General features: G+C 45.4%; 1 protein-coding gene across 4 annotated transcripts in view; it reads left to right on the forward strand.

The window, feature by feature from the left end:
* The window catches only part of LOC127584658 (pro-neuregulin-3, membrane-bound isoform-like), a 304,705-nt gene that overhangs the window by 187,253 nt on the left and 94,818 nt on the right, over nucleotides 1-22,634 (forward strand). For all 4 annotated transcript variants that reach the window (XM_052041509.1, XM_052041511.1, XM_052041512.1 and 1 more), the window contains exon 2: nucleotides 14,659-14,788. In XM_052041509.1, coding sequence (XP_051897469.1) covers nucleotides 14,659-14,788 — 130 coding nt within the window. The remainder of the gene's footprint in view (nucleotides 1-14,658; nucleotides 14,789-22,634) is intronic.

The following is a 22,634-nucleotide window of genomic DNA, read 5'->3' on the forward strand; positions in this document are numbered from 1 at the left end:
GTTGTTTATTCACTGATGTGTGTGGTTGGCTGGTGGAGAATCAGTACACTGTAAATGGACAGCTGATCTGCTCATCTATCCTGCTTCATTTAGTCCCAGAACCCTCCCTGTACTCGACGCACTTGGCTCAGCCTTAGCGCCTCACTCCTGTGCAATGTTCTATGCTTTCAAAGATTTGATGGCATGAATCCCTCACTGCAACACACACGGGTCGTTGGAGCTGGCCGAACTACAGAGACAGCAAATCAGCTGCAGCCTCCGGTTAGAAGGTTGGAGGTGCAGTGATTGTAATTCCACCCTGGTCACGGGGCAGCCGATTCTTCCTCGTTGCTGAACCAATCACAAACTGAGGAACTGCAGCAGCTTCAGTCCAGATTAAATATTTCCCAGCCTCATTTAAATAGGAAGCAAAGGAAATAATACAGGAAGTGACTATCATTTTCCAACTCTCTTTGGCTAAAGGCACACTGCCAGGAGATTGCTGATGTGACACCATTGTTTAAAAAGGAGAAAGGGACGGAGCCAGTCAAATGAACAGAAGTTCTATAGAAGGTTATGGAATCACACAGCATGGAAACAAGCTCTTTGGCCCATCGAGTCCATGATGACATCAAGTACTCATCTACACTAATGCATTAATCCCATTTTACTCTCCCCATATTCCCATCACCTCCCCCCAGATTCTACCACTCACCACATGTGGGGAGGGGAATTTACAGTGGCTAATCAACCCATGAACCTGCACATCTTTGGGATGTGGGAGGAAACCGGAGCACCCGGAGGAACCACACATGGTCACAGGGAGAACATGCAAACTCTACACATACAGCACCAGAGATCAGAATTGAACCAAGGTCGCTTGAGCCAGCAGCTCTACCAGCTGTGCCACTATGCCTCTTCATTATTTAAGGAGGAGACAAAAGCGTTGGTGAGGGTAGGCATTTGGTGTACGTGGATTTTGAGCATAGTGTTGGAGAAGGTCCCACATGGCAAATTGGTCAGGAAAGTAAAGCCTATGGGATGCAAAGGAAAGTGGCTTTGGATTCAGTGGGAGAAACCAAATGGGAATGGTCAACAGGAGCTTAGTAACTGGAGGGCTGAATTTACTGGAGTTCCATAGGGCTCAAGTACCCTTGCTATAATGATTTGGACAAGTAAGGCCCATGATTAAGAGAATATCCAGATGAAGGGTCTCGAACCACAACGTCGACGGTCCATTTCCCTCCATAGATGCTGCCTGACCCGCTGAGTTCCTCCAGCATTTTGTGTGTTGCTCCATGATGAGGCAGTCTAGCCACGACACCAAAACGGGGCATGAGGTTAAAAGTGAGGAACGGGCTTCCAGGTTGCAGGAAGATGTTGATGGGTCATGTTGGGTAAGCACAGAAGTGGCAAATGCAATTCAATCCAAGGAAATGTGTGGTCATGCAATTGGGAAAACGAACAAGGCTGGGATGACTGACCTCCAGTGACCACAGCCACTTCCCTTTCTGCTGTGACTCCAGCATTGAAGTGTTTTCCCCTTGCTGGCCATTGATTTCAATTTTACCAAAATGCATTAATGCTACACTCAGTCAGAATGCACATTAACTGGTATGTTTCTACAAAATGTGGAAGAACAAAGAGAGGGCAGATCAACAGATCCTGGAAGTAACCGGAGAAGCCAAAGGATGTTCATCTTTATCAACTGAGACATAGAATATAAAATCAGAGAGCTCCTGCTTCAACTGTATAAAACACCAGACCACAGCTAGAGAATGGTGTACAGCTCTGGTCATCCCTCTACGCGAGAAAGATGTGACATCAATAGAGGAGCATTTGCCAGGGATGGAGAATTATAGTTATGAGGAGAGATTGACTCAGATGGGATTGTATATTTTGACCGAGAAACAATCTAATTATTAAATATTTAAATGGAATTATAAGTGTTCTTAACAGGATAAGTACGAAAGAACTATAAGTGGCTAGGTCAATAGCAGTCTGCTTAAATGTATAATTAGTAAGATTGGAGAGGGATTGTGGTAAAAGTTTCCACACTGGTTCCAGGATTTGTTGTTTGAAAGACTTGATAAGCAAAACTCCTCATCGTAATTAAAGTGTACTCGGCATGCAAGGCCTGATCTTAGGTCCACAAATAGATCCAATCTCAGTGCAGCTCGGTGTCAAGCAAGGTTGTATTGTTGCCTGGACATGTTTCTCAATCTTTCCAGCTTTGATGCTACAGTTTGCCTCCAACAAGCTTCCTGCTGCAGAGAAGCAAGTCTACAGGACTGACGGGAAACTCTTCAATCTATGTCACCTCTACAGCAAAGTGAACGTTCCCTCTTCCTCAGTAGTCAAGCTACAATGTGCAGTCAACACTTATGTAAACAAGTGTTCAGAGGCCAAATTCGAAGTCATCATTTACTTGTTCACTTAGGTGGATGAGAGAATGAGACTTCGTATCTGCAAAAGAAAGGTCCTCTATCAACCTGTCCCGCTGTCACTAACCTCTGACAATAAAGGTCCTGGAAAACATGCATCGCTTCCCATATTTCAGGATCCATCGATGCATCTTCAGTGCACTAGCACAGCCCTTTGTCCAACAGAGGAAAAGAGTGTTTAAAGATCAAGGTCGCAAACCTGACACAAAATTCATGATCTACTGAAAAGAACATAAATGCGGGTCTGTGGATTTCAATGATGCTCTGAGGTTAAACTTAAAATAATTGAAAGTCCAGAAAGAAAATGTTAATGTTTATTTTAGATGATCTCCAGATGAAGATACATTGGAGACAACCTTGTAGTTAATATTCCTCATACACATGGAGGACTGCATTGGAAATTGACTTAGAAGCTCACCAGAGGAGCAGGACAATCTCACATTTCTCTTTGGACATTTGTGGCGTTGATATTAGCACAGCCCAGTCACTGTGTACGAGCAATAGACCTTTGTTCTAGACTAGAGGTGACTTAGATTGAACACTTTCTTTGCATTATTCTACATCTGACACTGTTGTTACTGTCCTGTGAATGTTTGATGAGACAATGTAGAGAAAGCTTTACTCTGTAGACACAAGAGACTGCCGATGCTGGAATCTGGAGCAACGCACAAAACGCTGGAGGAACTCAGCGGGTCAGGCAGCATCTATTTACTTTACTCTGTATTTACTCTGTACTCAGAAGCTTTACTCTATATTTAACCTACATTGCAAGGGCACTATGGGAGTGTTTGATTGGGCCATGCAAAGAGAACTTTACTCTTTATTTAAACCATACTACAACTGCTCTGGGAATGTTTGATTAGAGAGAGCTGTAATCTGTGTCTAACCATCCCCTATCCCTTATTTGACCTGGAACTATTTGATGGGTCTATGTAGAGTACGCTTTACTCTGTATCTAACCTGTACTGTACTGCCTTGGGTATTTGATGTAGTAGTGTAGAGGGAGCTTTATTGTGTATTTAACTTGTGCAGTGTCTTCCCTGTGGGAGTTTGATCAGAAAGTGTAGAGGAAGCTTATGTTCTTTATCTAAATTATGCTGTATGTGCCCTGGATGTGTTTGATGGGGCAGTGCAGAGGGATTTGTACCAACCCGTATTGTTCCTGCTCTGGGAGCTTTGCATCCCTTGGACATCTATCGTTTATCTGGTACATCACAAGCTACCTACCCATCCTATCAGCCACGCCCTGCCCCATCTCTGGGAGGGTCTGCAGTTCCCACATTGGTCTCATCAGTCACCTCAGAACCCACAGAACCAGAGTGGAAACAACTCATCCTCAATCCCGAAGGACTACCTTGGAAGAAGAAGAAGGTTTAATATAGTTAATGTTGGGAAGTATTTAATTCCATTAAAGAGCAGATGAATAAAAGAACACTGGCAGGATCTGGCATAAGAGGCAGGAATGCTTGCTTCTCCTCTAAGGAAACTGTCTTTTATAAGCAGGCCTGTGGAGAGAGATGAGCCACGTTGTACTGGTCTGCGCCCTGCCCTGGTGAACCAGATGTACCTTTTGTAGGCTGACAGCTGGATGAAACACCCACTGTGAGCCCACTGCTGATTAATTCATACAGCTGAGGCCCGAAGCCTGGAACTGGATTCTCATGACAGAGAGGCTGTGATCTGGATAGACCAAAAGACTGAGCTGGAATTTATGATCTGGATTTCTGGCTGGTATAAACCAGGTAACAAGTGACCTGGTGATGGTTATCTAGGCTTAAAGAATTCAATTGAGTAGCAGTCAAATAAGCAAGGCCTGTTGTCAAGAGGTGATTTTGTCTTCCCAATGTCTTGTATAGAAAGAAATTGTTGGAATATGGCAGCAATTTTGCAATGAGAAGGAGCAATGAATGGAATTTTCATATATTGGGAATGTGAAATAATTCCCTCCTGTTGGTTGGATAAGGGCTATGATTTGTTTCTCAATTTCATTTAGTTTCATTTGCTGATAAAGTTGTAAATTGGGGCCCACATTGAAGGAGGTGGACTGCCTCTGGTCTCAGGCCTCTGTCAGCTACACACTAGGGAGTGTCATACAGTGAGGAGAGACACTGGCCCATCAGCATCTTCAAGAAAGTGAAGGAAGCTCTCACAGGTTACTGACAGTGCACTGATTCTTACAATGGACTAATTCTTACAGTGCACCATTTCTGACAGGTTACTGACTCTTACGATGCAATGGAGACATAAGAAACTGCAGAAAGCATCTGGAGCAAAAAACAATCTGCTGGAGGAACTCAGTGGGTCAGGTACCATCTGTGGAGGGAAATGGACAGTTGACATTCTGGGTCAAGATCTTCATCTGGTTCCTCCAGCAGCTCATTTTTTTTTCTCACAGGGCACTGATGGTGTGCAATCAGTTGAGAAACTAAACATCTCTCCAATCATCAAGAGCAATCTCCTTCACTGGATTAGGGGCACACAGTGTACAACTTGTCCAGTCTTAGACCACACACTCTTCCAGACCTTCTCTCTCCCTGAATCCTCCTCAATCTCCCCTTGTCAATCCTTTCACTGGCTCATTTTTTTGCTCCAGATTCCAAATCACATGAAGCTCACACTGAGTCTCTCTGGGGCAGCAGGTACTATAGACACGAATGCAGTGGGGTGTGGGTCCCATGGATATTAACTCTCACTGGGGAACAGGGCTCAGACTCTCTCTGGGATACCCATTTCACACACATTGACTCTCACCGAGGAATGGGTCCCACAGACTCGCTGGTGAGTTATAAATGGAATTAGATGTTGTGCAATCATCAACGAACATCCCCACTTCTGGTCTTGTGTTGGAAGGTAGGTCATTGATGAAGCAGCTGGAGATGGTTGGGTCCAGGATACCGCCCTGAGGAACTCCTGCAATGATGTCCTGGGGCTGGGATTACTGAGCTCCAATGACCACAACCACCTTCCTTTATGCTATGACTCCAGCCATTGAAGTGTTTTCCAATTTTACCAAAGCACCGTAATGCCACACTCAGTCAAGTGTTGACTTGATGCCACAGGCAGTCAGTTTCACCTCACCTCTTCAATTCAGTTCTTTGTTCAAGTTTGGACCAAGGCCGTGATGAGGTCTGGGACCAAGTGGTTCTGGCGAAAGCCTATCGAGGCATCAGTGAGTAGGCGTCACCTCATACCACTGTCAATGACAGCTTCCGTCACTCTGCTGATGATTGAGAGTAGAACTGATCTTCCACATTGTCAGGCCGTTGCCAGTGTTGTAGCTGTGTGCAACAGTTTGGCTAGAAGCACAGCTAGTTCTAGAGTGGAGGTCTTCGGTACCACAGCAGGAATGTTGGCTGGTCCCATTGATTCGATGCATCCTGTTTCCCACAGCCATTTCTTGATATCATCTGGAGATGAGCTTCTGTGATGGTGGGGATCGCAGGAGGAAGCCAAGATGGACCACCTATTTGGCCCTTCTGGCTGAACATGGTTGCAGATACCTAGGCCTTTGCCTGAGCACTCATGAGCTGGGTCCTACCACACTGAAGTTGAGGATGCTCTCGGACCATCCTCCTCCCATTAACTATTTAATGGCCCACCACCATTCCAGATTGCAGAGCTGTTATTTGATCTATTGATTATGAGGTCACTTGCCTCTAGCTGTATTATGTTGCTTTGTATTAGTTGTGCTTTCAGCTTCACTGGGCTGACACCTTATCTTTTTCATTTACACCTGGTGCTGCTCCTGACAAGCCCTTCTGCACTCCTCATTGAACCAGAATTGATCCTCTGGTTTGATACCATCGGCAGAGTGAGGGATATGTCAGACCATGACGTTACATTTCTGCTGCTGGTGATGGACCACATTCCCAGTTTTGACTTGCCGGATCTGTTCTGGGGCTGTCCCATTTAGTACAATCATAGTGCCACACAGTAACATGGAGGGTGACCTTGATCTCCACAAGGATTGTGCATTATTTGCTTCCACCAATGCTATTGTGGACAGACACAAGTGTCACATTTGTATTGAGCATGAGGACAAGTAGATTTATCCCTCACCTAGACTTGCTCACCACCAGTCCAGAGGCAATGTCATAGAGTCTTACAGCATGGAAACAGGCACTTTGACCACAGGGTCTACGCCAACCATCAACCACTTATTTACAATAATCCTACACTGATCCCATTTTATTCTCCCCACATTCACATCAGCTACCCCAAGATTCTACCAATCATATAGCCTACCAATTCACATGTCTTAGCGATGTGGGAGAAAACCAGAGCACCCGGGAAGCCCACACAGTCACAGGGTGAATGTGTGGACTCCACACAGACAGCACCCGAGGTCAGGACTGAACCCATGTCTCTGACACTGTGAGGCAGCAGCTCTGCTAGCTGTGCCACTGTGCCATTTTCAGGACCCGACTGGTTCAATCAACGCTGATGCTACTGTGCCACTTCTTGGTGATGGACAATGAAATCCCCCCCAATTCTTTTCACTCCTATTTGCAATGCTTCTTCCAAGTTTTGTTCAACATGAATTTATCAGCAACTGCCCATGTTTGAACTGATACCATAAGACGTCATGGGCCTGGAGTTGATGTTGAAGACTCCAGGGGCACTGACTCTCACTGGGGAAGGAGTCCCACAGACATTTGGCTCAAAGTGGGGAAGATTCTACAGACACTGACTCTCACTGGGGAATGGGTCCCACATGCACCCACTGAGGATGAGATTCCACAGACACTAAGTCTCACTGGAGAAAGAGTCCCACTGACATTGAAGCTGTGGGGAAAGGATTCTACAGTTGTGGGGGTAGGGTTCCCACAGACATTCATTGGGGAAGGGGTTCCATAGACACTGAGTCAGTTTTGATGCGGGGTTTCGACTCGAAACGTCGACCATTCCTTTCACCCTACAGATGCTGCTCGGCCCGCTGAGTTCCTCCAGCAGATTGTTGGTTGCTCCAGGTTCCACCATCTGCAGTCTCTTGTGTCTCCAAACTGGAAAAGGGGTTCTTATGGTCACTGACTCTCACTGGGAATGGGCTCCCACAGATACTGACTCATTGGGAAAGGGGTTCCATAGTCATTGAACATCACTGGTCTCTGTGTCCCATACAGACTGACTCACATCAATTAGACATTGAGGGAAAGTTCACAGCCTCACCTCTGTATTTATATTAAGCTCTTTCCATTGCCCAGTGCCTCTTTCACCAGTCGCACTGAAGCTTCCAAGTCACAGCTCATTATCGATGTGTTTAATTACCAGCCCAGGCATTACACACGCTACCTGTCTCAGCAAAGCTCCCTGGTGAATTGTCGGATTAGTGACGAATGGGAAAGGGTGCTTTGTGCTAATGCTGACAGCAGTCATGATCTGGAGGGGAGGTGGAGAACCCAGGTGGTGTGGGAGGGTTTATTTCTAGTCAGGAATGGGACCAAACCCCCTCCCCAGTTTTAATGTAAGGGGCTAATTCTGCCCGTGGTTTGTGAGTTAAGACCTTGACCAGTAAGTCCAGGAGTGCAGGTGGCTCAGTCACTGAAAGCACAGGTGGCTATCACCGTCTGTCCCTCTAACCAATCACATGCCTGTTGACTTGCTCAGACCACGCTAACCCGAGCAACGCAGCTGGGGAACTTGAATTAAAATCTCCAGTGCTGTCTGCCTTGATTGTAACTGTTCACTGCACCACACCCCAACCAAGAGATGGGCGGGGAGATCAGCCAGGGCTTCTGCTGCTATTCACCATGCACAGAGCCCTGGAGAGGAGCGTGGGGAAGTCACTCAGGCCTCCTGTGCTGTACTTCCTTCTTGCTCGGATCACTGTGAGTAGTGCAGGGAATTTTATGGATTGGGGATTGGAGGCTCACTAAAACACATGCAACTTGTTCAATCGGCTGTCCAATTTCTCCTGCTTCTGCACAGGTTTGCACACACATCCTCATGTGCCTCACACTCTCTCACCTGCTTTCCCTTCAGAAAAGAAAGTGATTTACATATTCATGTTAATCCATTTATCCTACCCATGGGTTTTATCTTTGATCTTCTCAAAGGAACCTTTCTCATCATCATTGTACAGTATCTGTGATTTGAGGAAGGTACGACTTCTTAATCCATTTCAGCTGTATGTTATTTCTTCCAGTCTCCTTTAGATTAGCCTGAAACATATTCAAAAACACATACTTCTATGATATTCTCTTGTATATTTTTGACAGTTTGTGATTTACACAGAAATATGATTTTATCTCCCAATTTCATGATATTTCTCTTTGTACTACATACTTTTGCTCACACTCCGACATCCTGTTTACAAATGTCACGTTTGCTCGGCAGTGTTGACACAAAACTGTATCGTGTTGTTTGAACTGTTTTTTGACATGACTTGAATTATAATTTCTTTTTTTTGCCTCAAAAACATCGCTTCAGCTCCTCAATGCATCACTAACTTGTTGCGGAATATGGTGTCATCTAGGTAGGAAATTTGCTAATTGTCATCTCAGACCTGAACACCCATTGCATTTGTTTCTTTTCTGCTTCTTTTCCAATTCTCACTAAAGTCTCAGTGGCACCTTTTGATGCTGGTGAAATAAACACATTCAAAAACGAGCCAAGCTGAGGATCATTTTCTAAGTGTAACTCGTGGTGAAGCAGAACATGAGAAGATGGATGTTAAATCTTCAGCAGAGCCCTCTGTTGTTCTATAGGGCTCAACACATTTCATCTCCATCTATTCTGAGTCATTGTCCACAACTGCTAGAAACTTATCAATCCCCTTCTCGCACTGCTCAGTACGTATTCCTTGAGAAGATCACATTGACTATTTCCGACTCTGTAAAATTATCTTTGCTTTTACAAATGTTTCCACTTTTCCCTTCTGTCCGGCTGTTATAAGACTATTGAACGCTCCCCTAGTCAATAAGATGGACTCTTGACCTCACAATCTATCTCGTTGTGGCCTTTCTATTGTCTGCCTCATGCACTTTCTCTGTAACTGGAAAACTTAATTCTGCATTCTGTTGTTTTCCCTCAATGCAGTGTTGTAATGAAATGATCTGTATGGATGGCATGCTGAACAAAGATTTTCGCTGTACCTTGGTACATGTGACAATGATAAACCAATTTACCAATTTTTCGTTTACGGGATGTAATCCATTTAGACCCACTTGCTGCTCAAGATGTCATATTTCTAATATTTTCTTGCAGTATAGAAAACCAACTCCCACAATAATCTGATCAATCCCACCCCCACTTGCCTGCAACCTATTGTCTCTCACATGCCCATTAACTCACCCTGGTTCTGCTGCCAGGGATAATTTATAGTAGCAATTAACCCATCAACCAGCATGTGTTTGCGATGTGGGAGGAAACAGGAGCCCCTGGGAGAAATCCATGCAGTCGTAGCAAGAGCCTGCAAACTCCACACTGAATGCACCAAAGGTTAGGAGCAAACCCAGGTCACTGGAGCTGTGAGGCAGCAGCACTACCTGCTGCATCATATACCACCCACAGATATATTTGAGCAGGTACTTGCTTCTTCTGAGCTACTTGAGTCACCGCGTAAACATTTTTTCTCTTATTCAGAGATTCCCTTCTCCTATAGATGTTTCTGTTAGTTCATCGTCTTGATTGCAAAGACAATAAGACATGACTTGTAGTATCTTGTCCACTGTGGCTTAAAAAAATGTCCTTCTGTAATCATTTCACACCATAAGGTAATTTTGTTCAGGAGGTAAGACGCTTATGAGGATCAAATTGTTAAATACTTCTGATACTCTTCATCCACGTTCAGCTGAAACATGCATGTTACGCATTGGTGAAAACTTTGGCTCACAGAGTCATAAAATCATATAGCATGGTAAAAGGCCATTTGGCCCAACTTGTCCATGCTGACCAGTAGGCACCCTTCTGTATTAATCCCATCTCTCTGCACTTGGTCCATAACCTTCTCTACCTTAGCAATTCAAGTGCTCGTCTAGATATTTCTCAACCGCCCAGCTTCAACCACTCTCTCTGACACTGCATTCCACATGACTCCGGGTGAAGGACATCCTCCACATGTCCCATCCTGCGTATAAACATTCTGAAGTTGGCTTATTGTTTGGTTTGATGTTACTTTGTAGATCCCATGCAGTTGATTGATCCTGTCCATGTTTAGTACAGCCACACTAGGTGTTGCCCAGTTACTTTGACGTGACTCCACTAGAACTCCATTCCACTCTAATTAATCCCACACTTCCTCCAGCCACTGTTTCATTGCACATGAAATGGGTCAAGGCTTATAATAGATTCATTTCACACTTGGCTTTATACAACTATGGGCCTCATAACCTGCAATATCTGTATAAGCATCCTTGAACCTTTCTACATTCTTTCCCAGTGGTATGTCTAAGCAAGCTTGCTAAACACCCCTCTTCAATCTGACTTCAATTTTTTAAGCCATTCTTTGCCTGTCAGCTTTGGTCAAATAATGTAGTCAGCCATAACCTTAAGTAATTCTATCAACTGACCATTATGGTGCACTAAACATTCCATCTAGCCAAAGCCTTCATTACTTCACTTGAAGAAAACCACTATGATGCTGGAGGAACTCAGCAGGCCAGGCAGGAAAAGGGGAAGCCCAATATATAGGAGGGAAAAGCAGAGCAGTGATAGGTGGACAAAAGAGGGGAGGCGGGGTGGGCACAAGGTGGTGATAGGTAGATGCAGGTAAGAGATAGTGATGGGCAGGTGCGGGGGAGGAGGGGAGAGCAGATCCACCAGGGGATGGGTCAAAGGTAAGGAGAGAGAAAAAAAGGGGGGTAGAGAAAAGAGGTAGGCCAGGAACAGGAAGAAAAGAAGAAGCATGGTTGTGGGGGGGAGGGGGGGGGGATGTGGGGAAGGGCGTGAGGATTACTTAAAGTGGGAGAATTCAATGTTCATGCTGTTAGACTGCAAGGTTCCAAGATGGAAAATGAGGTGCTGTTCCTCCAGTTTGTGCTTGGAATTCTCCTGGCTGTGGAGGAGGCTGAGGACTGACATATCTGTGATAGATAAAGATCACAGCTATGTCACTGCTCTGCTTTTCCCTCCTAAATATTGGGCTTCCCCTTTTCCTGTCTTCAGTCCTGAAGAAGGGTCCTAACCCGAAACGTCAACTGCCTACTTTTCTCCATGGATGCTGCCTGGCCTGCTGAGTCCCTCCAGCATCATAGTGGTTTTCATCTAGATTCCAGCATCTGTAGTCCTTTGTTTCTCTAGCATTACTTCACTTGAATAAGTTTTCAAGTTCACTGTGCTGATACTTGGCTGAAACATTTAAATATGCATCTTTTTCAACAGCTAGACAAATCTTTCCCAATTATTGTTAGGTCAGTGCATTGACCATTTCCCCATGCTTTTGTCTTGAAGTTACTGTTTTCTGTCATTGTTGCTGGTGGCATAAATTAAACGTTAGCAGGATTATCCATTCGTCGCTCAGGTTTCAATACCATATAGACTTCTTGTCTGTGGCTTCTTCCTGTACAAGTTTCCCTTCTGTGAACAAATCACATTATTGAATTTGCTTTAATTACTTATGTCGGGTTTAGACTTACGTGCTGAGTAAATGTGTCCATTTTTCTGACACAAAAGCACCGTACCATTTTAAATTGGCGCACATCTGGTGGATCGCTTCCATTATATCTGAAGCAACAATTTGCAGGCATCTCTCCCACCTTCTTTGTATTCTGCTTTGGAACTGTCAGACTTGGTACCACTGTATGGCCAGATCCTTAGAAATATTTAAGGTAGAGAAAGATAAATACTTGAAAATCAAGGAATTAAGGGGATGGGGAACATGCACAAAAAAGGCCATCATAGATCAGCCATGATCATATTGAAGGGTAAGGCAGGCTTGATAAGATAAGATAAGATCTTTATTAGTCACATGTACATCGAAACACACAGTGAAATACATCTTTTGCGTAGTGATTTTGGGGGGCAGCCCACAAGTGTCGCCACGTTTCCGGTGCCAACATAGCATGCCCATAACTTCTTAACCTGTACGTGTTTGGAATGTGGGAGGAAACCGGAGCACCTGGAGGACCTGGTAGCTGACTCCTGTTCCTATCTTATGGTCTTCTTGTGTAAACTGCATTTATATCTTGGGTTGGATGAAAACTTTAGCATTTCTCAATATTTTCTCCAGGAACATTTCTGGACCATTTTGAGCTTCTACACATTTAATAGCTTTGATTGAATTTGCTCATTGATTAAACTACAAACAAATTTGTCACATAGCACTGGATCCCCAAAAACGTCAAAGTTAGAGAGTAGAGATCCTTCAACACAAGCCTGTGCTTGCTAACTGCCTCACCTGACTGATTCCTCATTCCAAATGTGTAAATCTCTGGAATTTCCAACAGCGTAGGACAGAAATGATGCCTTTGTTTCTCCACAGTTCTAATCAACATCTTTGGCTCTCCATAGCATTAACAGAATTGTAAACGTGAATGTTTTGGAACACATCCTAGCAGTACCCATTTCATGCTCCTGTATCACAATGTTCTGGGCCTGTGCGCTCTCAATATCACCATTAATCTCCACTGTATGGGAATGGGTGCGAAGTTCAAGGGAGATATCAGAGGAAGGTTTTTTACCCAGAGAGTGGTTGGGGCATGGAATGTGCTGCCTGGGACAGTGGTGGAGGCAGGTACATTGGTCAAATTCAAGAGATTACTAGATAAGCATATGGAGGAATTTAAAATAGAGGGATATGTGGGAGGAAGGGGTTAGGTAGTCTTAGGCGAGGTTTAAAGGTCGGCACAACATTGTGGACCGAAGGACCTGTATTGTGCTGTACTGTTCTATGTTCTGTATTATTTGCCTTGAGGAACATTTTCAAAAATTCAAGTCATGCCCCTGATTGTACACCCAAGGTTTCCAATATACTACTGTGCTCACCAATGACCTGTAACACTTTATTCTGCATTCTGTTTTGTTTTACCTTGTACTATTTCAATGCACTGTGTAATGAATTGATCTGTATGAACAGTATGCAAGACAGGTTTTTCACTGTACCTTGGTACATGTGACAAGAATAAACCAATATACCAATTTACCAATGCAGTCAGAACTTCACAATGCAGCTGCAGAAGCTAGAATGCAAATCTGCAAAGTCCATTTGTTGAAATCTGTATCATCCTCGTCGCCAATTTGTGATGCATGTGTGTGCTCGTTCACCAACTGTGAGTACTTCAGTGAATATTAATGAACATGAAGTGACATGGAGGCTCATTAGAACATGCAACTCATTTATTCCACACACCAACTCCCTCTGCTTCTGCACATTCACCTCATCGTATACGTCCCGTGCACTCTATAGCTCCTGCCTCTGAACACCAAGCAGAGATTCCTGGATAGGGAGTGGGGAAACTCAGCCAAAGGTTCCTGCTCCTGATTACTGCATTGCTAGTGCTGGAAGGAAGGTGGATAAGGGCAAGAAAATCCCATTTTCCTGATGATAGCACTGATAGCTTTTGAATATAGAAATGAATTAATTTTTCAAACTAAACTGACTTGGAGGCATAGTGGAGCAGTGCATCTTAGGGTCTAATCACAGCATCCCACAGTAGATGCTGAGCACAGGCTGTCCACATTACAACAAACAGCTCCAAAAACCTGGATTCCAGTGGACTATAATCCCATTGTGTCATAGAGCCAATATTTAGACTATAACGAGCATCACTGAAATTGACTGTTGGTCATCTGGTCACTGCTGCTTGTGGGATCTTGCTACGTTCCTGTACTTCAAGCGGATCATTCTAAGGAGAAGTGTTGAAGTCAGATGCTGCAATGTAGAAGTGGTGCCCAGAAACTACACCACAAGCCTTTGATCAGACCTTGTGACTGCAGAGTTTGATCAAGCCTGTGACAGAGCCCCCTTAGTCATTACCAGGCTCTCTCTTTGGGCTTTTGTCTATCTTTATAGCTGCAGTAGAAGTGTCATTATCATGGCAAGGTGTGGTCAAAAAGAAGCAAACAGATACAAGGCAAGGTTTTCTTTACGGTACAGACAGTAGTCAGTCCTCCATCCTTCATGTGACCCTACACATGACTCTGTATGATCCTGTATGTAACTTGTTTGCAGTTCTGTGTGTGAACCCCCCACCTGACCTTGTGCGTGTCTCTGTATGAACCTGTACATGACCTGTCTGTGTATAAGATCCTGTGTTTGAGTTCCAGCTACTGACCGTGCCATTCTCTTTCCCTGCAGCTACGACCACCTACACAACTGAGAGGTCGGAGCACTTTAAGCCGTGCACAGATAAGGACCTCGCCTACTGCCTGAATGAGGGAGAGTGCTTCATCATTGAAACCCTCACTGGAAATAACAAACACTGCCGGTAAGTGAGCTGTAGCCCAGCCTGAGAGAGTGTGAGCTGCCCCAAGACCCAGCCAGCAACAACAACAAACACATTTCTTCAATCCTCATCGTAGATTGGTGGAAGTGATCATGGAACTTCCAATTCAACCAGCACACAACGGGTGCATTCTCCTGACTAGTTTGACTTGCACAAATTAGTCGGTGTGGCATTGAATTCCCGGTTCACCCACCCAATGCAGTGCTTGACTGGTTCTCAGTTACCTTGGCTGCTTTTGTTGAGTGATTGGAACTGCACGACTTGCAAGGTTCAGGGCTCAGCCCAACTAAGGAACATCAGAAATAGAAACAGGCTTCAGTGTTCAATGGCTGATTGTTTACCTCGGCCTCACTTTCATCACCAACCCCATTTCCCTCAATTCCCTTAATACCCCAAAATCTATTGATCACTACCTTAAATGTACTCAGCCTCTGAGCCTCCACACCCTCTTGGGTATAGAATCCCAAAGAATCATCAATGAAATTTCTCCTCATCTCAGAGATGAGTGGCCAACCCCTTATTTTGAGTCTGTAACCCGCTCCCCCTCCCTGGTTCTAGATGCCAGCCAAGTGACACTTCTCCCCTGCATCTTCCCTGTTAAGCCCTGTAAGAACTTCAAGGAGATCACCTCTCATTCTTTTCAACCCTAGGAAGTCTCGCCCAGTCTTCCCTCAAGAGCAAACCTGCCCACCCCAGCAATCAATCACTGACCTCAGTACGAGGTGTTCTTGCCCCCCAGTTATTGGTCACTGTGAGGGAGCAGGCAAGTCACAAAGACAACACACAATGTTGGATGATTCATTACAACATAGTAAAATGACCAACAAATGGTTTTAGAAATAATGGCTAAACACCACTAATATTTTAGTAAGTCCCTTTTAAAGTTTTGGGTCAATTTGATGGATTTATACAAGTAAGGAAACTGGGGTAATCTTTGCTGTACCAAATCAAATCAAATCGAGCCTGAGTTTGGGTGCCTTGGAATGTTTAAACAACAGGTCGATGACCAAAATAGTTGCTCATGCAACACTTAGCAAAAGATTTTTTAAGAATTTACTTGTGGGTGTGGGTATAGCTGGCAAGGCCAGCATCTTTACCCATCTCTGAGTGTCCTTGAGCCTTGCTTTCTTGAACTGCTACAATCTTTCTGGTGAAGGTGCTCACACAGTGCAGAGAGTTCCAGGATGTAGATCCAATTGCAATGAAGAACTAACAATATATTTCCAAGTAGGGGTGGAGCAGGACCTTCAGATGGTGGTGTTCCCATGCACTTGCTTTCCTTGACCTTCTTGCTGGCTGAGGTTGTGGGTTTTGGAGGTGCTATCAGAGTACTGAGGCAAAACTGCAGTGAATTTAGTGAGTAGTACATACCGCAGCTGCTGTACTCCAGTGATTGGGGGATGAATGTTTGGTATGAAGGCTGGCGTGTCAACCAAATGGGCTGCTTTGACCTCGATGGCGTCAAGCTTCAAAACTGTTGTTGGAACTACTCTGAATCAGGTAGTTGGAGCATATTCCGTCACACTCCTGCCTTGTGCTTTGTAGGTGGTGGAAGGTCTCTGGGGTGTCAGGAGGTGAGTCACCTGTTCCAGGATACCCAGTCTCAAAGTCAAAGTGGAGTTTATTGTCATATGCACAAGTACATGTGTGCATAGGTGCAATGAAAAGCATACCTGAAGCAGCATCACAGGCACGTAGCATCATATAGGCACCATTCACAAGAAAAACATAAATTAGACACAATTAGAACAAAAAGTAATAAAGTCAATTTTAGTTCAAAGTGATCAAAGTGGTCATGGTGTTGCTAAACTGTGGTGATTAGGGTTGTGCTGATAGGTTCAAGAACAGAATGGTAGCTGTTCTTGAACCCGGTGGTGTGGGGACTTCAGGCTTCTGTACCTCCTGCCTGATGGTAGCTGTGAGAAGATGGCATGGCCCGGATGGTGGGGGTCTTTGATGATGAATGTTGGCTTCTTGAGACAGTGCCGCCTGTAGATACTATCGACGGTGGGGAGGGATGTGCTCGTGATGTATAGGGCAGACTCTAAACTGCTCTCGTAATTACAGAGACCCCCTGATGTTAATGTTGGTGGACTTGGTGATGATAATGTCCTTGAATGTCAGGGGTTGGTGGTTAAACAGTAACCTGTTGGAGAAGGTCATTGCCTGGCACTTTTGCAGCCAGACTGTTACTTGCAGGAATTAGTGGAGCTGGAGCTGGAGATCTCTGTGTGTCAAGCAATACTGTCTGTTATGCTCCAAGCTGAGAACAGGTTGGCTAAGCACCAGGCAACAGGTTAGAGAACGGAAGAGTGATGATGTACTTGTAAGCTCTGGCTTCAGAACAACCCGTTCACTTGGCTGACGTTATCGTGGGGAAGCCCACAAACACCTACACCAATATGGAAACTGAACCCTGTCCAAACACCAGCCCTGCTCTCTGTACACATTAAACAGACTTGGATGGCTTTATCGACAAGGCTCAGCACTCAGGAGCCAAGGCAAAAGTGGATGGGGTGTGGCACAGCTGGTGATCCCAGCCTCAGGTGCTGTCTGTGTGGTTACATGTTCTCCCTGTGACTGTGAGTTTCATTCAGCTGCTCCTGTTTCTTCCTACATCCCAAAGTCAACAGCACAGAAATGGGCCCATCGGCCCAACTGGCCTGTGCTGACCAAGATTCCCGTCTAAGCTCATCCCATTTACCCGCGTTTGGCCCATATCCCTCTAAACCTTTCCTATCCACACACCCGTCCAAGTATGTTTTAAATGTTGTTAATGTACCACTTCCTCTGGCAGCCAGTCCACATACTGACCACCCCCTGGGTGAAAACGTTGCCCTTCACATGAATGATAGAAAAATAGGGGGCTCTGTGGGAGGGAAGGGTTTGATAGATCTTGGACCAAGGTAAAATATTGGCGCAACATTATGGGCCTGAGGGCCTGTACTGTGCTGTAGTGGTCTGTGTTCTAAGTTCAGGTTCCGATTAAATCTCTCCCCTCTCAGCTTAGACCTATACCCTCAAGTTCTTGATTCCCCAACCCTGGGAAAAAGTTAGGAAGGTAAATTGGCCACTGTAAGTTGCCCTGACTCTGTAGGTGAGTGTAGAACCTAGAGAAGAATAAATGAAATGAGATTAGTGTAAGATTAGTGTGGATGCATGCTTGGTGGTCAGCAAACTTTCGTGTTGTATGACTGTTTCAATGATCCAATATTAACATGATGGGCCAAATGCCTCATTCTACGCTGGGTGATTTTGTACCTGGTTGAGATTGTGCTGCATTGTCTGAGGAGTGTTGGCAGGCAGTTCCCCAGCCAGGATAATGGCAGCAGCTCTGTCTCTGCTCGTGGGGTACAAACTGCAGCTGAATTGCTGTGATCATTTTAACCAGTACCAAGCTCAACACAGACGAGGACTTGATGGCAGGGACACTTGAGCTTGGGCCATGGCACAAGTCAGCTCGTGAAGTCTCATCGGGGACAGATATCAGCTTTGAGTTTTGCATAGATCAAGAGCTAAACCAAGGACAAAGGTTCCTCGGTGAGGTTGGAGACAGCTGGATCAGAGTGTGGTGTCTGCAGCACTGAGCTTTGTAATTAAACCCTGGAGAATCTGATCGGCACTAAGCACAAAATTCGATTTAAATTCTAGGTCATAACTCCTACAAGTAGATAAATGGGCCTCTGAAATAAAACTGCTGAATATTCATAGTTGGAGCACAATGCAGCACGGCAGGATGTACACAAACACAACTGGATTAAAGAATCTCTAACTGAGACAAGTTGTCTGCAGTGCACAGAACCCCCCACTGACATCCTCTGCACCATATCCCACACCGACCCCTGTGCACTCTGCCCCACACTGACCCCTGTGCACTCCTCCCCACACTGACCCCTGTGCACTCCTCCCCACACTGACCCCTTTGCACACTACCCCACACCGCCCCCCGTGCACTCTGCCCCACACTGCCCCCCCGTGCACTCCTCCCCACACTGACCCCTGTGCACTCCGCCCCACACTGACCCCTGTGCACTCTGCCCCACACTGACCCCTGTGCACTCCTCCCCACACTGACCCCTGTGCACTCTGCCCCACACTGACCCCTGTGCACTCTGCCCCACACTGACCCCTGTGCACTCCTCCCCACACTGACCCCTGTGCACTCTGCCCCACACTGACCCCTGTGCACTCTGCCCCACACTGACCCCTGTGCACTCCTTCCCACACTGACCCCTGTGCACTCTGCCCACACTGACCCCTTTGCACACTACCCCACACTGACCCCTGTGCACTATGCCCCACACTGACCCCTGTGCACTCTGCCCCACACTAACCCCTGTGCACACTACCCCACACTGACCCCTGTGCACTCTGCCCTACACTGACCCCTGTGCACTCTGCCCCACACTGACCCCTGTGCACTCTGCCCACACTGACCCCTTTGCACACTACCCCACACCGCCCCCGTGCACTCTGCCCCACACCGCCCCCCATGCACTCTACCCCACACTGACCCCTGTGCACTCTGCCCCACACTAACCCCTGTGCACACTACCCCACACTGACCCCTGTGCACTCTGCCCCACACTGACCCCTGTGCACTCTGCCCACACCGACCCCTGTGCACACTACCCCACACTGACACCCTACACGTACTACCCTATGCTGACCTCCTGTGCACTGTACTTCACACTGACCCCACGTTCACAGTTCCCTACACAGGCTGCATGTGTACTCTACACTGACCCACTGTGCATTGTTCCCTGCACTGTGCCCTACGCTTTCCCCTTGTGCGCCTTAACACACAGTGAATCTCTGTATATCTAATACAGTGTGTAATGTAACCCTAACTGTCTCTGTGCACCCTACACCAGGCTTTCCCTGAATGCACTGAACCCCATGTTCCCCCATGAACTTCAGCCCACAATGTCCCCACTACACTGGACAGCAAAACAATGGCAAACCCCACACGACCAGTATTACATCCCACCAGGCTAATACGTTATTAGATAAACCTGCAATAGAAGGTAGTCTCCGTAGTGATGACCTTGTAACTTCCAGATTGTTGTAAAACCTCATTTTGTTACACCTGTCCGATAAGGAGGGAATCTAAAACCTTACCCTGTCTTACTAATATCCGACTCCAAACCAACCAATATGGATTATATTAAAATGCCTGTGGAATATCTATCAGTTCATGGGACATTTAAGAGTGCTGGCCTTGCCAGCAATGTTCACAGTCTGTAACTGGTTAAACGAAAGTGCATTCCCTGACCCCTCACACTGTACCCCACACATCCCCTGGTGTGCTCAACACTGATCCCAGTAACTCTGTGGGTTGTATCCCACACTGGCACAATGCACCCTGCCCAACACTAATTCATTGCATCTGCAAACTGGACAGGCGGAGACGGACTGGTGGCTTGTGCACTGCTTGTGTGACCCCTTGCTTTGCCCCATCGTCAGACTGATAGACTGAAATGGAAGGGGTTTGGAGCTTTCCCAGCATGCTGCTTACCTAGGCCATAACCCCTGTGTTATTTATGGGGGGCTTTCAGCACTGCTGGGCATGCTGGGATAGCCCCCACTCCATAACTGCTGAGGGCCCTCAGAACCATGTCCATTACTGTGACTGTGAAGGAGAGGTCGAGGGAGGAGAGAGCAGATTATCCTTTACAAGTGATCAGTACGGTTGCCGCTTTCAGACGCAGCCCTTTCAGGTGATTGGCTCGTCACCACCACCATCCCCGTTTGTTGATAGTTTTGATCCGATCCAACTCCTTGCACTGAATCAACATTTTACTTGAGCAGCCATCCCATCCCTTGGCTCAGTCTCACTGGAGATTGTTGGCTGCTTTGTCAGACGAGCCAGCCACAGGGGAAGGAAATATCCAGCCATAGAAAGATTAATCAGCTTAGTCAATAACCTGAAGGCAGAGATAACCACATTTTTAGAGTGCCATTCACAACTTAAGGACTCTCAAAATGCTTTGTAGGCAATTAAATGTTTTTGTAGTGTAATCACAGTTGTCACATAACAAATTCAGCTGCTAATTTGAGCACAGGAAGTTCCCACACAGAGCAATGTGATAATGATTGGAAAGCTGTATTATGTGGTGGAGTTATTATATCCATTCATTGTGAATCCAACAGTGCAGCCCTCCCTGAGTATTACCCCTCTAACTAGGCATAGCTTCTTTAGTACTGTGCCTCTGACAACTCAGTGCTGCCCCCAACCTAATCTGCCCCTCCCATGCGCAGCAGTCTCTTAGAACTGCCCCTAGTGCAGTTCTCTTGGAGTATTACCCCTCTAACCATGCATTGCTTCCTCAGTGCTGTGCCTCTGACATTTTAGTGCCCTGCCAACCCATTCTGCTTCGACAACAATGCAGTACTCTCTCAGAACCACTCCTACAACAGAAGCCCAGGTCTTGGAGCTTGGTGATAATAATGTTGAATGCCAAACTGTACTCGATAAACAGTAGCCTGATGTATGTATTACTGTTCCTCAGACAGTTCAGTGCTGCCAGTGATCCAATCTGCTCCTTCCACAGTGCAGCACTTTCTTAGAACTGCTCTGCCTGAGTACTACCCCTCTAACTATGCATTGTTTCCTCAGTGCTGTGCCTCTGACATTTTAGTGCCCTGCCAATCCATTCTGCCACTACAACAATGCAGTACTCTCTCAGAACTGCACCTCCTTCATTGTCTACATAAACAACAGGTCAATTAAATATCACAGCTTATAAAGTACTTAAAATGTACTGTGATGAAAGAAGGCCAGAGAGCTGTGCCAATGGGAAATAGACTAAAAGGGATACAAGTAACATTTAGGATGGAAACAGAATACATAGAGATTGGGATGAAGATGAAGAAATTGTTCTCACTAATAGGGGTAACCTGCGGGTCACGTCATGGAGTGAAAGGGAATAATTTATAAGCAAATCTGTGAGAAGGGGCTGCAGATGACATAGAATAATAACAGACACAAATGCTTGAGGAAGTTTGCAACTATCCAGAATAAATTTGCAAGAAGATGCAATGAAGGGGGAAGAGAGAGAGGAACTTTATGCGTTTACAGGGTTCCCTTCCTGCAGAGCTCATAAAAAGCCCAGCAAGCATGAAATCACTAATATCACTGGTAATTTGAAAGGAAGAGAATTAACCATAAAGGAGCATCTAGACAATAATAATCACGGCATAATGTTGAGATGATAATTGAGAAAGAGAAAGAATAAATAAAAGATTTGGAAAAAGCAGAATGGAATTTGTGTTTTTTTTATTGGCAAACAGCAAGATGGGAATGGAAGGTACTTAAAAAGTGATCTGCAGAGATCAAGAGAAATAAATTCTGCCAATAGGCAAGAATAAAAGAAAAGATTCACAGGGATTATGAAGAGCTTAGGATAGAAGCCAAAAGAGAAATGCGAAAGAGAGAGGAACGATGAAAGAATTTAAAAGCAAGATTACAGTATTCAACAGACATAAAGATACATAAAAGCGCTGAAGAATGCTTTAGATAAACTTCTAGATAAGTCCCAGTTTAACGACAGAAATATTAAACAATGATAGTTTCTTGGCATCCAGCAGAAGATTAGCAGCTAGAAGAAGGGATCATGTAAAGATGTTAAGGAATACAGGGATGAATAGTTGCAGGCAAGAGAATAATTGATAGGATAAGCCTCCAGGTCCAGGGAGGTTCCGTCCATGCATATTAAAAGAAATTAGCGAAGAGATCACAGAAGCTTTAATCACTTACATATAGGTTCATTAGACAAGGAAATGATTCCAAAGGTCTGATGGATAGCTATCAAAAATGATAGACTAG

Source organism: Pristis pectinata, chromosome 30, assembly GCF_009764475.1.
Source record: "Pristis pectinata isolate sPriPec2 chromosome 30, sPriPec2.1.pri, whole genome shotgun sequence".
Lineage (NCBI taxonomy): Eukaryota > Metazoa > Chordata > Chondrichthyes > Rhinopristiformes > Pristidae > Pristis > Pristis pectinata.